Consider the following 12726-nt stretch of genomic DNA (forward strand, 5'->3'; position numbering starts at 1 on the left):
CTGCCTCTGCTCATATTGATTAGTGATGGGTGAATAAACCTGAGGTTAATTTAGCATTGGGTCAGAAATTACAAGTGTAATTAGAAAATGCTAAAATGGGAGAAGGCGTTTCTAGATTAACTCAGTGAAATTACAGCAATGTACAATCATTAGCTTCAACCTCAGTATGCTATGTATATGTATTATGAGTCACGAGCCACAATTTTAATTCACAGCTCTAGAGACCAGAATTCTACGGAATGTTTAAACTGCAGCTACACTGTAGAATTAATTCACTTTGGCACCACTTCAACAGCCATGACTCAACAGTATGGAATCCTGGGATTGCAGTTTGGTGATGAATAGCCATTCTTTGGTAGAGAAGGCTAAAGACCTAGGACCTCTTAACATGAGACATTTTGCCCCATTTTGCCACTTTTATTTGGGCAAGGACGGAGCCTGCCATGTGCCATCATATGATGCATGGCAGGCTCCGCCCACGTTCTGCCCAAAGAGGGGGGGGGGAGTGTCAAAAGGCTGTTTCTCCACCACTATGGGAAGAGTAGTTTGGGTAGTTCCAATGGCACTACCTGCATTTTCCTGTATATGATGGCAGAAAAGATGGTGGGGCAATTCATGTTGCCACACATTGCTGCCTTTTCTGCCATCTGATGGAAACAGGATGCCAGCGCACCTTGTCCTGTCCCCACTGTGTGATGGAGGAAGAAAGGAGGACATGTGGGACCCCACGAGCAGCCCAGCACATCTTACCTTTCACGGTGCAATGGCATGGCCTGATAGGGCTGTTGTTGCACTCCAGACTAGGAAAAGCCCTCTGACTTTAAACAACACACAGTTGAGTAGAAATGCAATCTGTTTATTAAAGATAATTAAAAAGCAGTGATAGTAAAAAGCACTTTAAAGGAATAGGTAAACCAAATTAGGTAGGAAGATAAGCCAGAACAAATAGTCCAGGAAATTAGTCCATCAAAGTTCATGAAAAACAAAGGCAGAAACTTCTAAAGCAAAATCCAAAAGCTGGAAACATGAATCCAAGGCACTTAACACATAATCATAAAATCCAAGAATTGAAAACATGAATCAAAGGCACTTAACACACAAATCTTTCCAAAGCAAGGCTTCCAAGGAACAGAAACGAGGTCTTGACTTGATTCCAAACAATACTTCATCTGACTACAGATCCTGTACTTGGGACTTTTGTCTCCTCATTACGCTATGTCCCAAGTGGCCAGAAATGGGTTTCGTTTTAGCCTTGAATCCTTTATCATTCTTTCTTTGAGCCTGGCAGAACGTCTGAGAGACTAATCTGCTTTTCTATTCTGACTAATAACATCCCATCTATCTATTTGCTCATTATTTTCTGCAGCTGGGCCAGGTGCCGAGCTGTTCTTAGGCTCTAAACTATGGCAATTCTCAGGTAGCAATTCAGGGAGCACACCGTCATTCCTGTATCCTTCAGGAACATTCTCTTGAGAAAATACACTTTGAACAGGGATCTCCATTCTCTGAACAGGGATCTCCATTCTCTGGATCTCCATTCTCCATTCTCATTGGAAACACCATTACCTTCATGAATCTCATTGTCATAATTCCCCACATCCCCATTACCTTCATGAACCTTATTGTCATCATTCCCCACATCCAAAGTACCCTGATCCTTAAACACAATCATAGGCTGAGCTCCAACGGCTGTATGAAGAGTTCCCTAGTAAAACTACAACTCCTATGAGTCCATAGCATTGCGCTATGGCAATTAAAGTGGTGTCAAATTGCATTAATACTACAATGCAGAGGCACCCTTAGTTTAGACTACATATGTAGCATTGAAGATTGCAGTGATACCTATTCTCTCGTGATTTTTAGTTTATATTTTGTGACTTCAAAAGCTTTCCTTCTTATAACCAAAATATTTACAATGAGAGTGCAGTATATGCAAGAAGACTAGCAAAATGTAGTCATTTAAATGCAGTAATTGAGTATAGTCCTATGAAGTCTCCTCTCTTGAGTCTCAGTGTTAAATTCTAGTATGATATATTATTTACATCTCTGATAGCAAAATAATGTGTGTTTAATATGGAGACATTCAGGGAGGACGTTTTGGGATTTACCATAAGCTAAAGATACGAAGAAAGTAGCAGTGTTGCTTCTTTATTGTGTCTTGAAGTACATTTTTAAAATGATGAAGATATTGCACAAATTGAAGATTGCAGTGCACAATGTCTGGATTAATTTTTAACTACAACATTGTGAGTGTGTGCATGTGCGCCCAGGCCTGCATGCCAGTGTGTATTTCTGAAGCACTATGTCATGTTCTTGCCTACTACTAGCAATCTATTCATGGCTAATTCAAGAGCTGGAGAGAGTAATGGAAGTCCTAGATTCGGGCATTCCAGCCACATATGTCTGTCTCTTGTAAGAAATTATCATCTGTCTTGTTTACTTACCTCAGAGCTGTTTGAGAGGTGTTAACGTCTCTTACATGCCACAGTGAGTCTTTTCTTCCAAAATGAGGCAGACTGTCAGTCTAATGTTTGACTGCAATTGTATGATGTCAACTCATAAACTTTTATGAGGTTTCAACAGTTCAGCTAGCATGGAGAAAATGTTAGGAGGGAAGGAATAACACGGACCACATCAAAAGTTGCTTGCAAGATTCTACATAGAAGGAAGACATCTGTTTAATAGGGCTAGGCAAAAATTCAGATATGGGTCGTAAGTCTTTCGATAAATCTGTACTTACAACCCACATTACAAAACCAGAGAAACAACATTACAAAACCAGAGAAACGGACTTTATATACCGCTCTATCTCCCCAAGGGGACTCAGAGCCGTTTCCAAGTAACATAATCAATACATACAAAGAAAACAGCATAAACATAAAATTAACAAGACAATATAAGCATTAAAAACCACAATAGCACATATATTTAACATAATCCAGCCTGTTCAAGGCAATTTAAAAGGCCGGGCCGGGTTAATGCGAACTTAGAGGGCCTGGGAAATTAGGTAGAGTCTATGGCTGTACATTTCAAGAGCCTAATTGAAGAAAGTGACCTGGGTAATTGGTAGAAAAAGACATGGCCAATTTCAACAGTATCTGGGGCAGAGCTAGAACTAGTCGTTCTCAAAGGTTTGTTTAAACCACCAGGTCTTCAGGCTCTTACAAAAGGAGGGAAGAGATGGGGCCTGTCTTATTTCTCCAGGAAGGGCGTTCCAGAGGCGGGGGGCCACCACTGAGGAGGCCCTCTCTCTCATCCTCAACAACCGTGCTTGTGAGGGTGGTGGGAACGAAAGGAGGGCCTCCCCGGAAGATCTTAAAGTTCGCACCGGTTCATAGAGGGAGATGCGATCACAAAGATAGGCAGGGCCCGAACCCAATAAATTAAATCAGGAATTTACAAAGTTTTTGGAAGGAGTTTTAAGTTTTTGTAAGTTGCAGTGAGTCAGCTTCATTTTTAGCACTAACAAACTCTACTGGGTGGCGCAGGCAAATTTGGTATGACACATGCTCTCCTGAACCTATCATGGCTGAGGGAAAGGGTAAGGAAGGACATCCTCCTGGCATATCCTTCAAATCCAGGAGCCTTTTTGCTTCTGGAGCCATGGTGATCAAGCTGGGAGAGAGATGAGAAGGAAATTGTGGGTAACAAGCAAGTAGCGAGTAGATTGTTGTTGTTTATTTGTTCACTTGCTTCTTTCTCTTCATGACCTTATGGAAAAGCCCACGCCAGAGCTCCTTGTTGGCCGTCACCACCCCCAGCTCCTTCAGAGTCAATCCAGTCACTTCAAGGATACCATCCATCCATCTTCCCCTTGGTCGGCCCCTCTTCCTTTTTCCTTCCATTTTCCCCAGCATCATTGTCTTCTCTAAGCTTTCCTGTCTTCAAAAAATCCTGTCAACATCCTTGTAGATGGCCAATTCGCTCACACCAGAAGTGACTTCCAGTTTCTCAAGTCGCTCCTGACACAGACAAAAAAAAACCCCTTTTTGGAACTTCAGTTTTAGAGAAAAAATTTTCCTTAGAGAAACCATAGACTCCATAGAGATGGGGAGCTTATGGAAAGCAGAAAACCTAGCTGAGAGATTGGGAATAAGGCATTTAAAGAAAGAGCAAACCAGCAGAGAGGTTGGGAGTAAGACAGTGAAGGAAAAGGAAAAAAAACTGAGAGATTGAGAGTAAGGCAGTGAAGGAAAGGGAAAAAGACGAGAGATTGGGAGTATGGCAGGGAAAAAGGTAAAAAGCTGAGAGATCAGGAGTAAAGAAAGCAAAGGACAGGGAAAACCAGCTGAGAGATTGGGAGTAAGGTAGTGAAGGAAAGAAGAAACCATTTGAGAGACTACGAGTAAGACAGCAAAGGAAAGGGAAAATCAACTTAGAGACTGGGAGTAAGGTAGCCAAGGAAAAGGAAGAAACCAGCTGAGAGATTTGAATGAAGCTTCATGTCTCCCCACTTGCTCTCCACACACATTCCCTACCATTTTCTCAGTGATCACTGCCACTCCTGACCCTCTTTAAAAGAAACAATGACAACAACTGCAAATCTAGAATATGGACGATCCAAAAAGTCACCCACCTTTTTAGCTTCGATTTTTATGGGGAGAAAGTGTGTCTTAGAATTAGTGAAATAAAGTAATCAGCCTTTTTCTTTCCCTTTTTTCTATTTCCTTTGCCCATATGTTATATATTTCATGTCACTTCAGTGGCTATCCTGAAAAAAACTAAGCCGACAATATAAAATCGTATAAAAATACTAGCCGTCCCCTGCCACGTGTTGCTGTGGCCCACATGGGTGTTCTGTGTATGAGGTTTGGCCCAATTCTATCGTTGATGGGCTTCAGAATGCTCTGTGATTGTAGGTGAACTATAAATCCCAGCAACTACAATTCCCAAATGTCAAGATTCTATTTTCCCCAAACTCCACCAGTGTTCACATTTGGGCATATTGAGTATTCGTGTAGAGTTTGGTCCAGATCCATCATTGTTTGAGTCCACAGTGATCTCTGGAGGTGAACTACCAACTCCAAAACCAAAGGACACTGACCACCAAACCCTTCCAGGATTTTCTGTTGGTCATGGGAGAACTGTGTGCCAAATTTGGTTCAATTCCATCATTGGTGGGGTTCAGAATGCTCTTTGATTGTAGGTGAACTATAAATCCCAGCAACTACAACTCCCAAATGACAAAATCAATTTTTTTGAGTGAAGGACATACATTGGGTTGTTAGGTGTCTTGTGTCCAAATTTGGTGTCAATTCGTCCAGTGGTTTTTGAGATATGTTAGTCCTACAAACGAACATTACATTTTTATTTATATAGATTAATTGTATTATTGAATTATCTTTTCCAGGCCATGGCCATATACCATATTCCAGCGTGGGTTTGATTTGGTCCTGGGAGAACAGCCTTCTGACAAGATATTCAGGTATGTTTTGGTCTGACTGGAGAGCCCATGTGTTTTTCCCCTTTTCTCTCATCCATGGTTCTTTCTTCCCTTCAGTGTATAATACAAACAGGTTATCTTTTGCATTAGGTGCACCAAGTGTTCACTAGTAAACATTTCAATGAAAAGGAGAATTTGCCGTGACAACTAAAATATTTGATAAATCCCTCATCTGTTCAAATCTTTTGCTATATACCAAACAGATTTTGTTGAATCCAGGCTATGGTTTAAGCAAAGCTGCTTGGAACAATTGGAGCTGTAAACCAAACACATCCCAAAGTCCACATAAATTTCACTGTATTCTCAGTGCATCCACCTCAGACTCACACTGAATCCATTATGTGTTCCTATTTTGGATTCTAGAAACATCTGCACCTGCATTCTCTTTAATTTTACACTTTTCTGCACCAACCAATTTAATTAGCAAGAATGCCACTGCAATTTTTAAAAGTTGAAACCCATGCACAGTGAGAATGAAAGCAAAAATTCATGTATAAGGACATCTTACTAGGAGCATGTAAGCAATAAAGCTGTATTTCTCTCATGCTTGAGCTTCAAACCTTAGTCCATCTTTTTCTAATTTGGATCTACTTTCTGGAATCCCTAGCCTAACATGAGCTGTAAGTTACACATGCTAGCATTTAACTGCCATACACTTCAGACTATGTGTTGCTCACTCTTCCTTTTGGGATATGTGGAACTGGGTATTATTTAAATATTATGATGAAATGAGCAAAAAGGGCAGGGCCTCTCAAGTGTCATTCTCAAATGAGTTGAGCCTATTTTTCTAGCAGAAGCTGTCTCTTCTTTGAAAGCCAGGTTGGTTTGATGGCACATTGAAAGAGCAGTCACTCCCAAAGAAAGCAACTCACTAGGCTTGTTTGAAACTTCTGAGATTTCTGAATCCTTTCATTAATGGTTTGAAAGTGTTATTTCCAGTTTCATTGGGTGGTATTTACTTTGAAAGTAGTTGTTTTACTCCAGAAGCAGGGAAAAGCAAGTGGAATAAATTCTTTTCTTCTCTGGTTTAAAACTGGCTTCTCTAGCTTGAGTGAGGCCAGGAACCAGAAGCGGGGAAAAGCAAATGGAATAAATTCTTCCCTTATTTAATTTAAAACTGGCTTCTCTGGCTAGAGTCAATGCCAGGAAATTCCTTCCTTTTCTGGTTTAAAACCCTTATCTGGTTTAAAACTGGCTTCTGTGGCTTGAGCTGAGGCCAGGAAATTCTTTCCTTCTCTGGTTTAAAACTGGCTTCTCTGGCTTGAACCGAGGCCAGGGACCAGGAGCGGGGGAAAGCTGAATAATTTCCGACTCACTTCATGAGTTGTAACAAAAATGGAGGAAAAAGCTTTGGAAGGCCAAAGGGACTTCTGGCTTTCTTAAAAACTTCAAAATTGCCTTGAAATTGTAATTTTTCTGAATTTATTCCGAATTACGAAGATTCTGACAGTACCTAACCATTCCTACAACATGCGTCAGCAAGAAGTGTTTGTTCAGTTGTTTTCCAATCCCACGTTTTTCTCTATAACTTTATCATCACCAGAGTGTGTTTCATACAAATTGTTATTTTTGTTATCTTCCTTTACTGTTGGAAAGTAAGGCTGGCTGTATGTCAGGATTCATTTCCTCTGTGAAACTCTGTACTGTTCTTGGTTTCCCATGAATCCCCATTCCTATTCAGGCCATGCTTAGCCATGCCGAACTGGCTTCAGCATGGCTGGTCCATGGGCCCAACGTCCCAATGTCAAGGTGGCTGCCAGCACTCCTGTCTGACCATAGTACAAACCAGAACCAGTGTCATAAACTCACTGTTTTATCAAAAGTGTAGTCCAAAATAAATAGCAAGAAGGTGTCAGACAACCAAAGGCAACAGTCCAGAATCAGAAGCGCACAGTCTAAACATCTTATAAGGGTGAACCAATGCCAAAGTCCACGGTTCAATTAGTGAAGTCAAGCCAGAGAAATAGAGTTAAGTCAAGAATAAATGATAGCCAAGGTCACAATCCAGAGTTCGAAATGCTGAGTGCTGAAGTATAACAGTCAGCGTTCAGTCAAGAAACAACAGTGTTGACTGCCACATCAAACCTTCACATGGAGAGCCTCTTTATCCTAATATCTCAGCTGTTGCTTGTGTAGTACTTTTTTCTTTGTTAATGTCACAGACCTGTGAAACCCTGCACGCTCTCCCCTGGATTCTAAAGTTGGGATTATGTTTAACCCCTTGCTAACTGGTTCCAATGTACATTGGTTCCAATGTACAGCAATGTACTGCTGAGGAGTAATGGCAACCTCTGGTTGCTCATCATCATTAGTGAGCTATGCTGTGGAGACTACTGGAAGCTGCTCCATCTCCCCTGCTGACCCTTCAAGCAACTCCTTGCCCTCACTATCACAGCTGGCCATGACACCCAGTATTTTTATTCCAATTCAGAGCCACATTATGTGCCTGTGTAGAACCTCCCTGAGTCTGAAAGAATGTAACTTTCCAGTTTCCCTGGCCAAGCAAGGATATGATTTCTGGTCTCCCAGTATCCTAGTCTAGCACTCAAACCATCATACCATGCAGAAGATGTATCATGTGACAAATGGCTTTATAATTTCTGAGCTTTTTATTCACAAAAGGAAGGATTGACGAAACCAAGCAAACACTGGAGGAAAGGCCAGTGTAAGGTCTCCAAGAGTTCCTCTTAAGTCATGGATCTTACTCGGTGACTTTGCACAGACATTCTGACATATTTGGCCGAGCATGAGATTATATTAGAACTCAGTGCATGTATAAAATTATCAATTATAAAATTCACCACAAATGTATTTTTACAATATTTACAATATTTCTTCAGATATTTTAAGGCTGGGTTCTAGGTCATATGGGCAAATGAAATCTTAAAAGTTTTGAAGGGAACAGACTGGCCGAAAGTTACAGAGTATTTAAGATCGAAAAAGAGAAACATACTAATATAAAGAGAAGGAGGAAGGAAAAGGGGAAAGAAAAGAACAGAAAAGAAAAAGAAGTTGAAGAAAATAAAACAAGAGAAAGACAAGGAAGAACGCACTCGGAAGATACCCAAGGAAGTCAACAATTTCTTTCTCTTAAACCATTTCTCTGTTTTTCTTTATTGTCTCTATCTTTGAACACACACACACACACACATATCCTTTTTGTTTGTTTGTTTTGTTTGCTTCTTTCTTTTTTACCTCCTCCCTTTTTGTTCTGCTTTCTTTTAACAAAATTCTTAATAAAGTTTATTTTTAAAAAAGTTTTGAATTTACTTTTATCAATTGTAGGATTCCCACACAACATTCCAAAACCAAAGAATGAATCATACACATGGACATCATTTTTTTGCAGATTGAATTGTGAATTTGAGGCAGCCATTTCACCTCAGCCCTGAATCATTTGATTTCTGTCTTAGCACTCTTTTCTGCCTTGGTTTGGTCTCAGCTCCAACATTTCTGTTTTGCTCAGCTGAATCTCACACTGCTTTGCTGCTAAGCATGCTATATAATTATGTACCTTTTATAGCTCCAAATCATTTTTACTGTGCCTGATAAATAATAAAACAAATCTCTTGTTGGAGAGCAGGGGAGGCAATATCCCTGCCTCCCAGAGAGCAGTGAAAAAAACAGCAGCTCAGAAGTTAGTAAGGCACAGTAGAGATTGTGCATGGCATTTTTCAACTGCAGTACTTAAAAATTGATACACATTAATTGATTCAAATTCAATCAAATAACATTATGATTGTAGAAAAGAAACATGCTAAAAACGAAAGTTCCGAAAAGGGGAACATCTCTCTATGTATACCTCAAGGAAATGTGTTTGACCTTGTTAGATGTTTCCACTGAACCCTTTATGCTTTTGATTCAGATTCACCTACACTCTTGGGGAAGGGATGTGGCTTCCATTAAGCAAGAGTTTTGTGATCCCACCTGCTGAATTAGCCATCAACCCATCTGCCAAGTGTAAAACGGACATGACTGTGATGGAGGATGCTGTGGAGGTCAGGTAAGTAGAGCCCTGGGGCCACTTGACAATGGCATTTATAGAATCATACAAAATCATGCAGTCCTCTGCAATGCTGGAACAGACAATCAAATCCCTTCTGCAAGGTGGCCATCTGATCTCTGTTCAACAACCTCCAAAGTAGAGGACCCCATTGAACTCAGAGACAGCATGTTCCACTGTCAAACTGCTTTTACAGTTAGAAAGCTTTTAATGTTGGTGGAATCTCTTTTTTCTGTAATTTGAATTAATTGCTATATGTTTCTGTTTCTGGAGCAGCAGAAAACAAGCTGACTACATCTTCAATATGACATCATTCAAAATATTTGAATATGGCTGTTGGGTCAACTCAACCTTCTTTTCTCCAGGTTAAATATATCCAGCCAGATTCCTAAGCCATAGCGCATGGTTTCCACACCTTTTACCATTTTAGTTGCCCTCCTCCAAGTAATTACTTGCTTCTCAAAATCCTTCTTGAATTATGGTTCCCAGAACTGGCACACAGTATTTCAGATAAAGTCTAACTAAAGAAGAATAGAATAGAATTATAGAATCATATAGTTGAGAGAGATCTCAAGGTTCATCCAGTCCAATCCCATGCCATGTAAGGAAACACAATCAAAGCACTCCTGTTAGATGCCGTCCAGCATTTTTTAAAAACCTGTAGAAAAAAAACTTCTCTCTGGATATATATTTCACAGCCAAACATCTGTTAGGAAGAATCTTTTTTCCTACAGTTTGAATCCATTGCTCCATACCCTAGTGCTTATCTGCATAAGCTACAAATTCTGGGACAGTCTGGAGTGGCAGTGCTTGGGATCATCCCCATGGGTGGCTATATTGACCACCTCTCTCTTCCTGTAGCAGCGGAACAGAGTCTAAATGGTTGAGTTGATTCGGCTCTACTGGAACTGGAGTAATTTTCATCACAGTGACAGTCAGCTCTGGAGTGATCATGGCTTTTGTTGGGTGCCTTTATTGACATCCACAAAGGTGTCTTGCAATGACCACGAGCGCTCTGCAGTACTGTGAACAGTTATCACAATGACAAGGCACAACAAAGATAAGTTCCATGCTTTATACCCTGTGCTGCAGAACACAGGGAACAGGAAATTATGCCATTGGCCTGTGTGGACATTGGGCCAGTTTGAATTAGGACAGGTTCAACTTTCCATACCAACCCCCAAATTGTAGATTACTCCGGAATGTTGACAAAACCTAGGAACATTCCTCAACTTCTGCTAATGCAAGGTAATAGCAATTTTGCTGATTTTACCCCTTATTATGAGCCAGAGATTCCTGAATGTCATGTGGATGCCCAGAGGTGAAATCTGGCCTGACTCGGGGTTTGTGGCTAATGTGGGCTGGTCTCTAGTCTCTAGAGCAGCAGAAATAAAAATCTGGTGCATTGTCAATATGAAACCTTTTCAAATATGTAAACATGACTATTATGACTCTTAACCTTCTCCTTTCTGATCCCTTACCACAGTGGTTCTCAACTTGTGGACCCCCAGGTGTTTTGGCCCATAACTCCCAGAAATCTCAGCCAGTTTACCAGCTTTTACAATTTCTGGGAGTTGAAGGCAAAAACATCTGGGGACCCACAGGTTTAGAACCACTGCCTTAACATCACCTCATACCACTCAGCTTCCAAACCAGTAGTACTATTACCTTCCTCTATCTGGAGGCTATATTCCTACTGATGGAGGCAAAAAGGTAACTCAAATGTGACAAGCCAGCCTTGCCCTCTAGATCCAGCTACTACAGTAGCTGATGATCTTTATCTCACACTTTTGAAACTGCCTGCAATGCTGTAGGGCCAGACACTGGAATGTTAGGTCTTCCACAAACTGTCTATAGTTGTGTGGACTGCAGGGGGATCCTCAGCAATGAAGCAGTTTATATACCTTGTACCATTAGAAAGCAAAGGTGTCACTATCTCAACCATTTTTGATTTTGGAATTCTGGATAAGAGATATTGTATCTGTATTATTTTATTCTAACAGTGTCAAATCTTTGTAAGTTTTGCTAATGATCTGCTACAGAATGTCTTCGGTTGTAGCTCCAGTAATTTGCCACTAAAATATGTGAAGTAATCTTCATTAGTTAGAAATTGAAGTGATGCAGAACATATTCAAACTATATTATATATTTCCATATTTTATATAATTATCTAGTACAGTTATTTTCATCTTCCTCTTCCCATTTTACTGTTTTTGTTCCCTTTGCTGTTTGGCTTCCTTTTCACCACTGTCTCCCAGGGTGTCTGAATCTTGATGTGGGATTGTAACCATCTTGGTATAGGATGGAAACCTCTTTGAAGTAATACATCTATCTGTTTGCCTTACTCCATAAATATTGTTGAATATTTGCTGTGCAACAGCAACAAATAGTAAACAGTGTTTTGTTTTTCTTTGCTGCAGGGAAGAATTGATGACTTCCTCCTCCTTTGACAGCCTTGAAGTTCTTCTGGATTCATTTGGGCCAGTTCGGGACTGCTCTAAGGACAATGGTGGCTGCAGCAAGAACTTCCGCTGTATTGCAGATCGAAAATTAGACTCCACAGGCTGTATGGTATGCATACTCTTATTAGTTGCCCCTTGGGGGAGTGGGAGCATGAAGATGAGATTGCCTGTCCATGGGGATATCTCCAAACTCCAGCATATTGACTTGTCTACATGAATTCAAAAACATAGACTTATCCTGAATTGATTGTTCAATCACAGCTGCATCAATTGAATATCAGGTTTTTATTTTTTAGAACAGTCTCAATGATCCATCTCACCAAGCATATTCTTCTTTTGAATTATTACCATCTGGCATATGGTACATGGTGACAAAGACAAACAGACTGAGAGATAACTTTTATCCTAGAGCTGTAACTATATTGATGTGACATTGGATGTGGCATTGGAGATTGTGCAGTGGTGGTTGGAGTGTGGAGTGTGGAGGGATGGGTGTGTTTTTTATGATGTGTGCTAGGGAAAGCATTTAATTTCATTGTGCAATGGTGGAATGACAATAAAGCTATTCTATTCTAGTCCATTTAAATCAACTTTGCTCCACTTTGGGCAAAGTTGAGGGAAACTCCAGAATTTTCTGAAAACTCTAAAGTATCCCATGGCTTCAGGGTAGTCTGGACAGCAGGATCACATCTAGTTCAGGCCAACCTGCTGTCCAGACTTGGCGCCAGTACAATCACTATTTGCTTGTACTCATCAGTGCAGGGAAGGAAGTGGATTATGATCATGTCACAACTGTCACTGCTTTTAACCAGTCATGG

The 12726-nt window shown here is 40.5% G+C and overlaps 1 protein-coding gene across 2 annotated transcripts in view; it reads left to right on the forward strand.

Annotated features, from left to right (window-relative positions):
* The window catches only part of ASTN1 (astrotactin 1), a 361917-nt gene that overhangs the window by 230981 nt on the left and 118210 nt on the right, over window positions 1–12726 (forward strand). For both annotated transcript variants that reach the window (XM_060774412.2, XM_060774413.2), the window contains exons 9-11: window positions 5351–5425; window positions 9309–9446; window positions 11867–12017. In XM_060774412.2, coding sequence (XP_060630395.2) covers window positions 5351–5425; window positions 9309–9446; window positions 11867–12017 — 364 coding nt within the window. The remainder of the gene's footprint in view (window positions 1–5350; window positions 5426–9308; window positions 9447–11866; window positions 12018–12726) is intronic.

Source organism: Anolis sagrei, chromosome 4 (genome assembly GCF_037176765.1).
Source record: "Anolis sagrei isolate rAnoSag1 chromosome 4, rAnoSag1.mat, whole genome shotgun sequence".
NCBI classification, from domain to species: Eukaryota; Metazoa; Chordata; class Lepidosauria; order Squamata; family Dactyloidae; genus Anolis; species Anolis sagrei.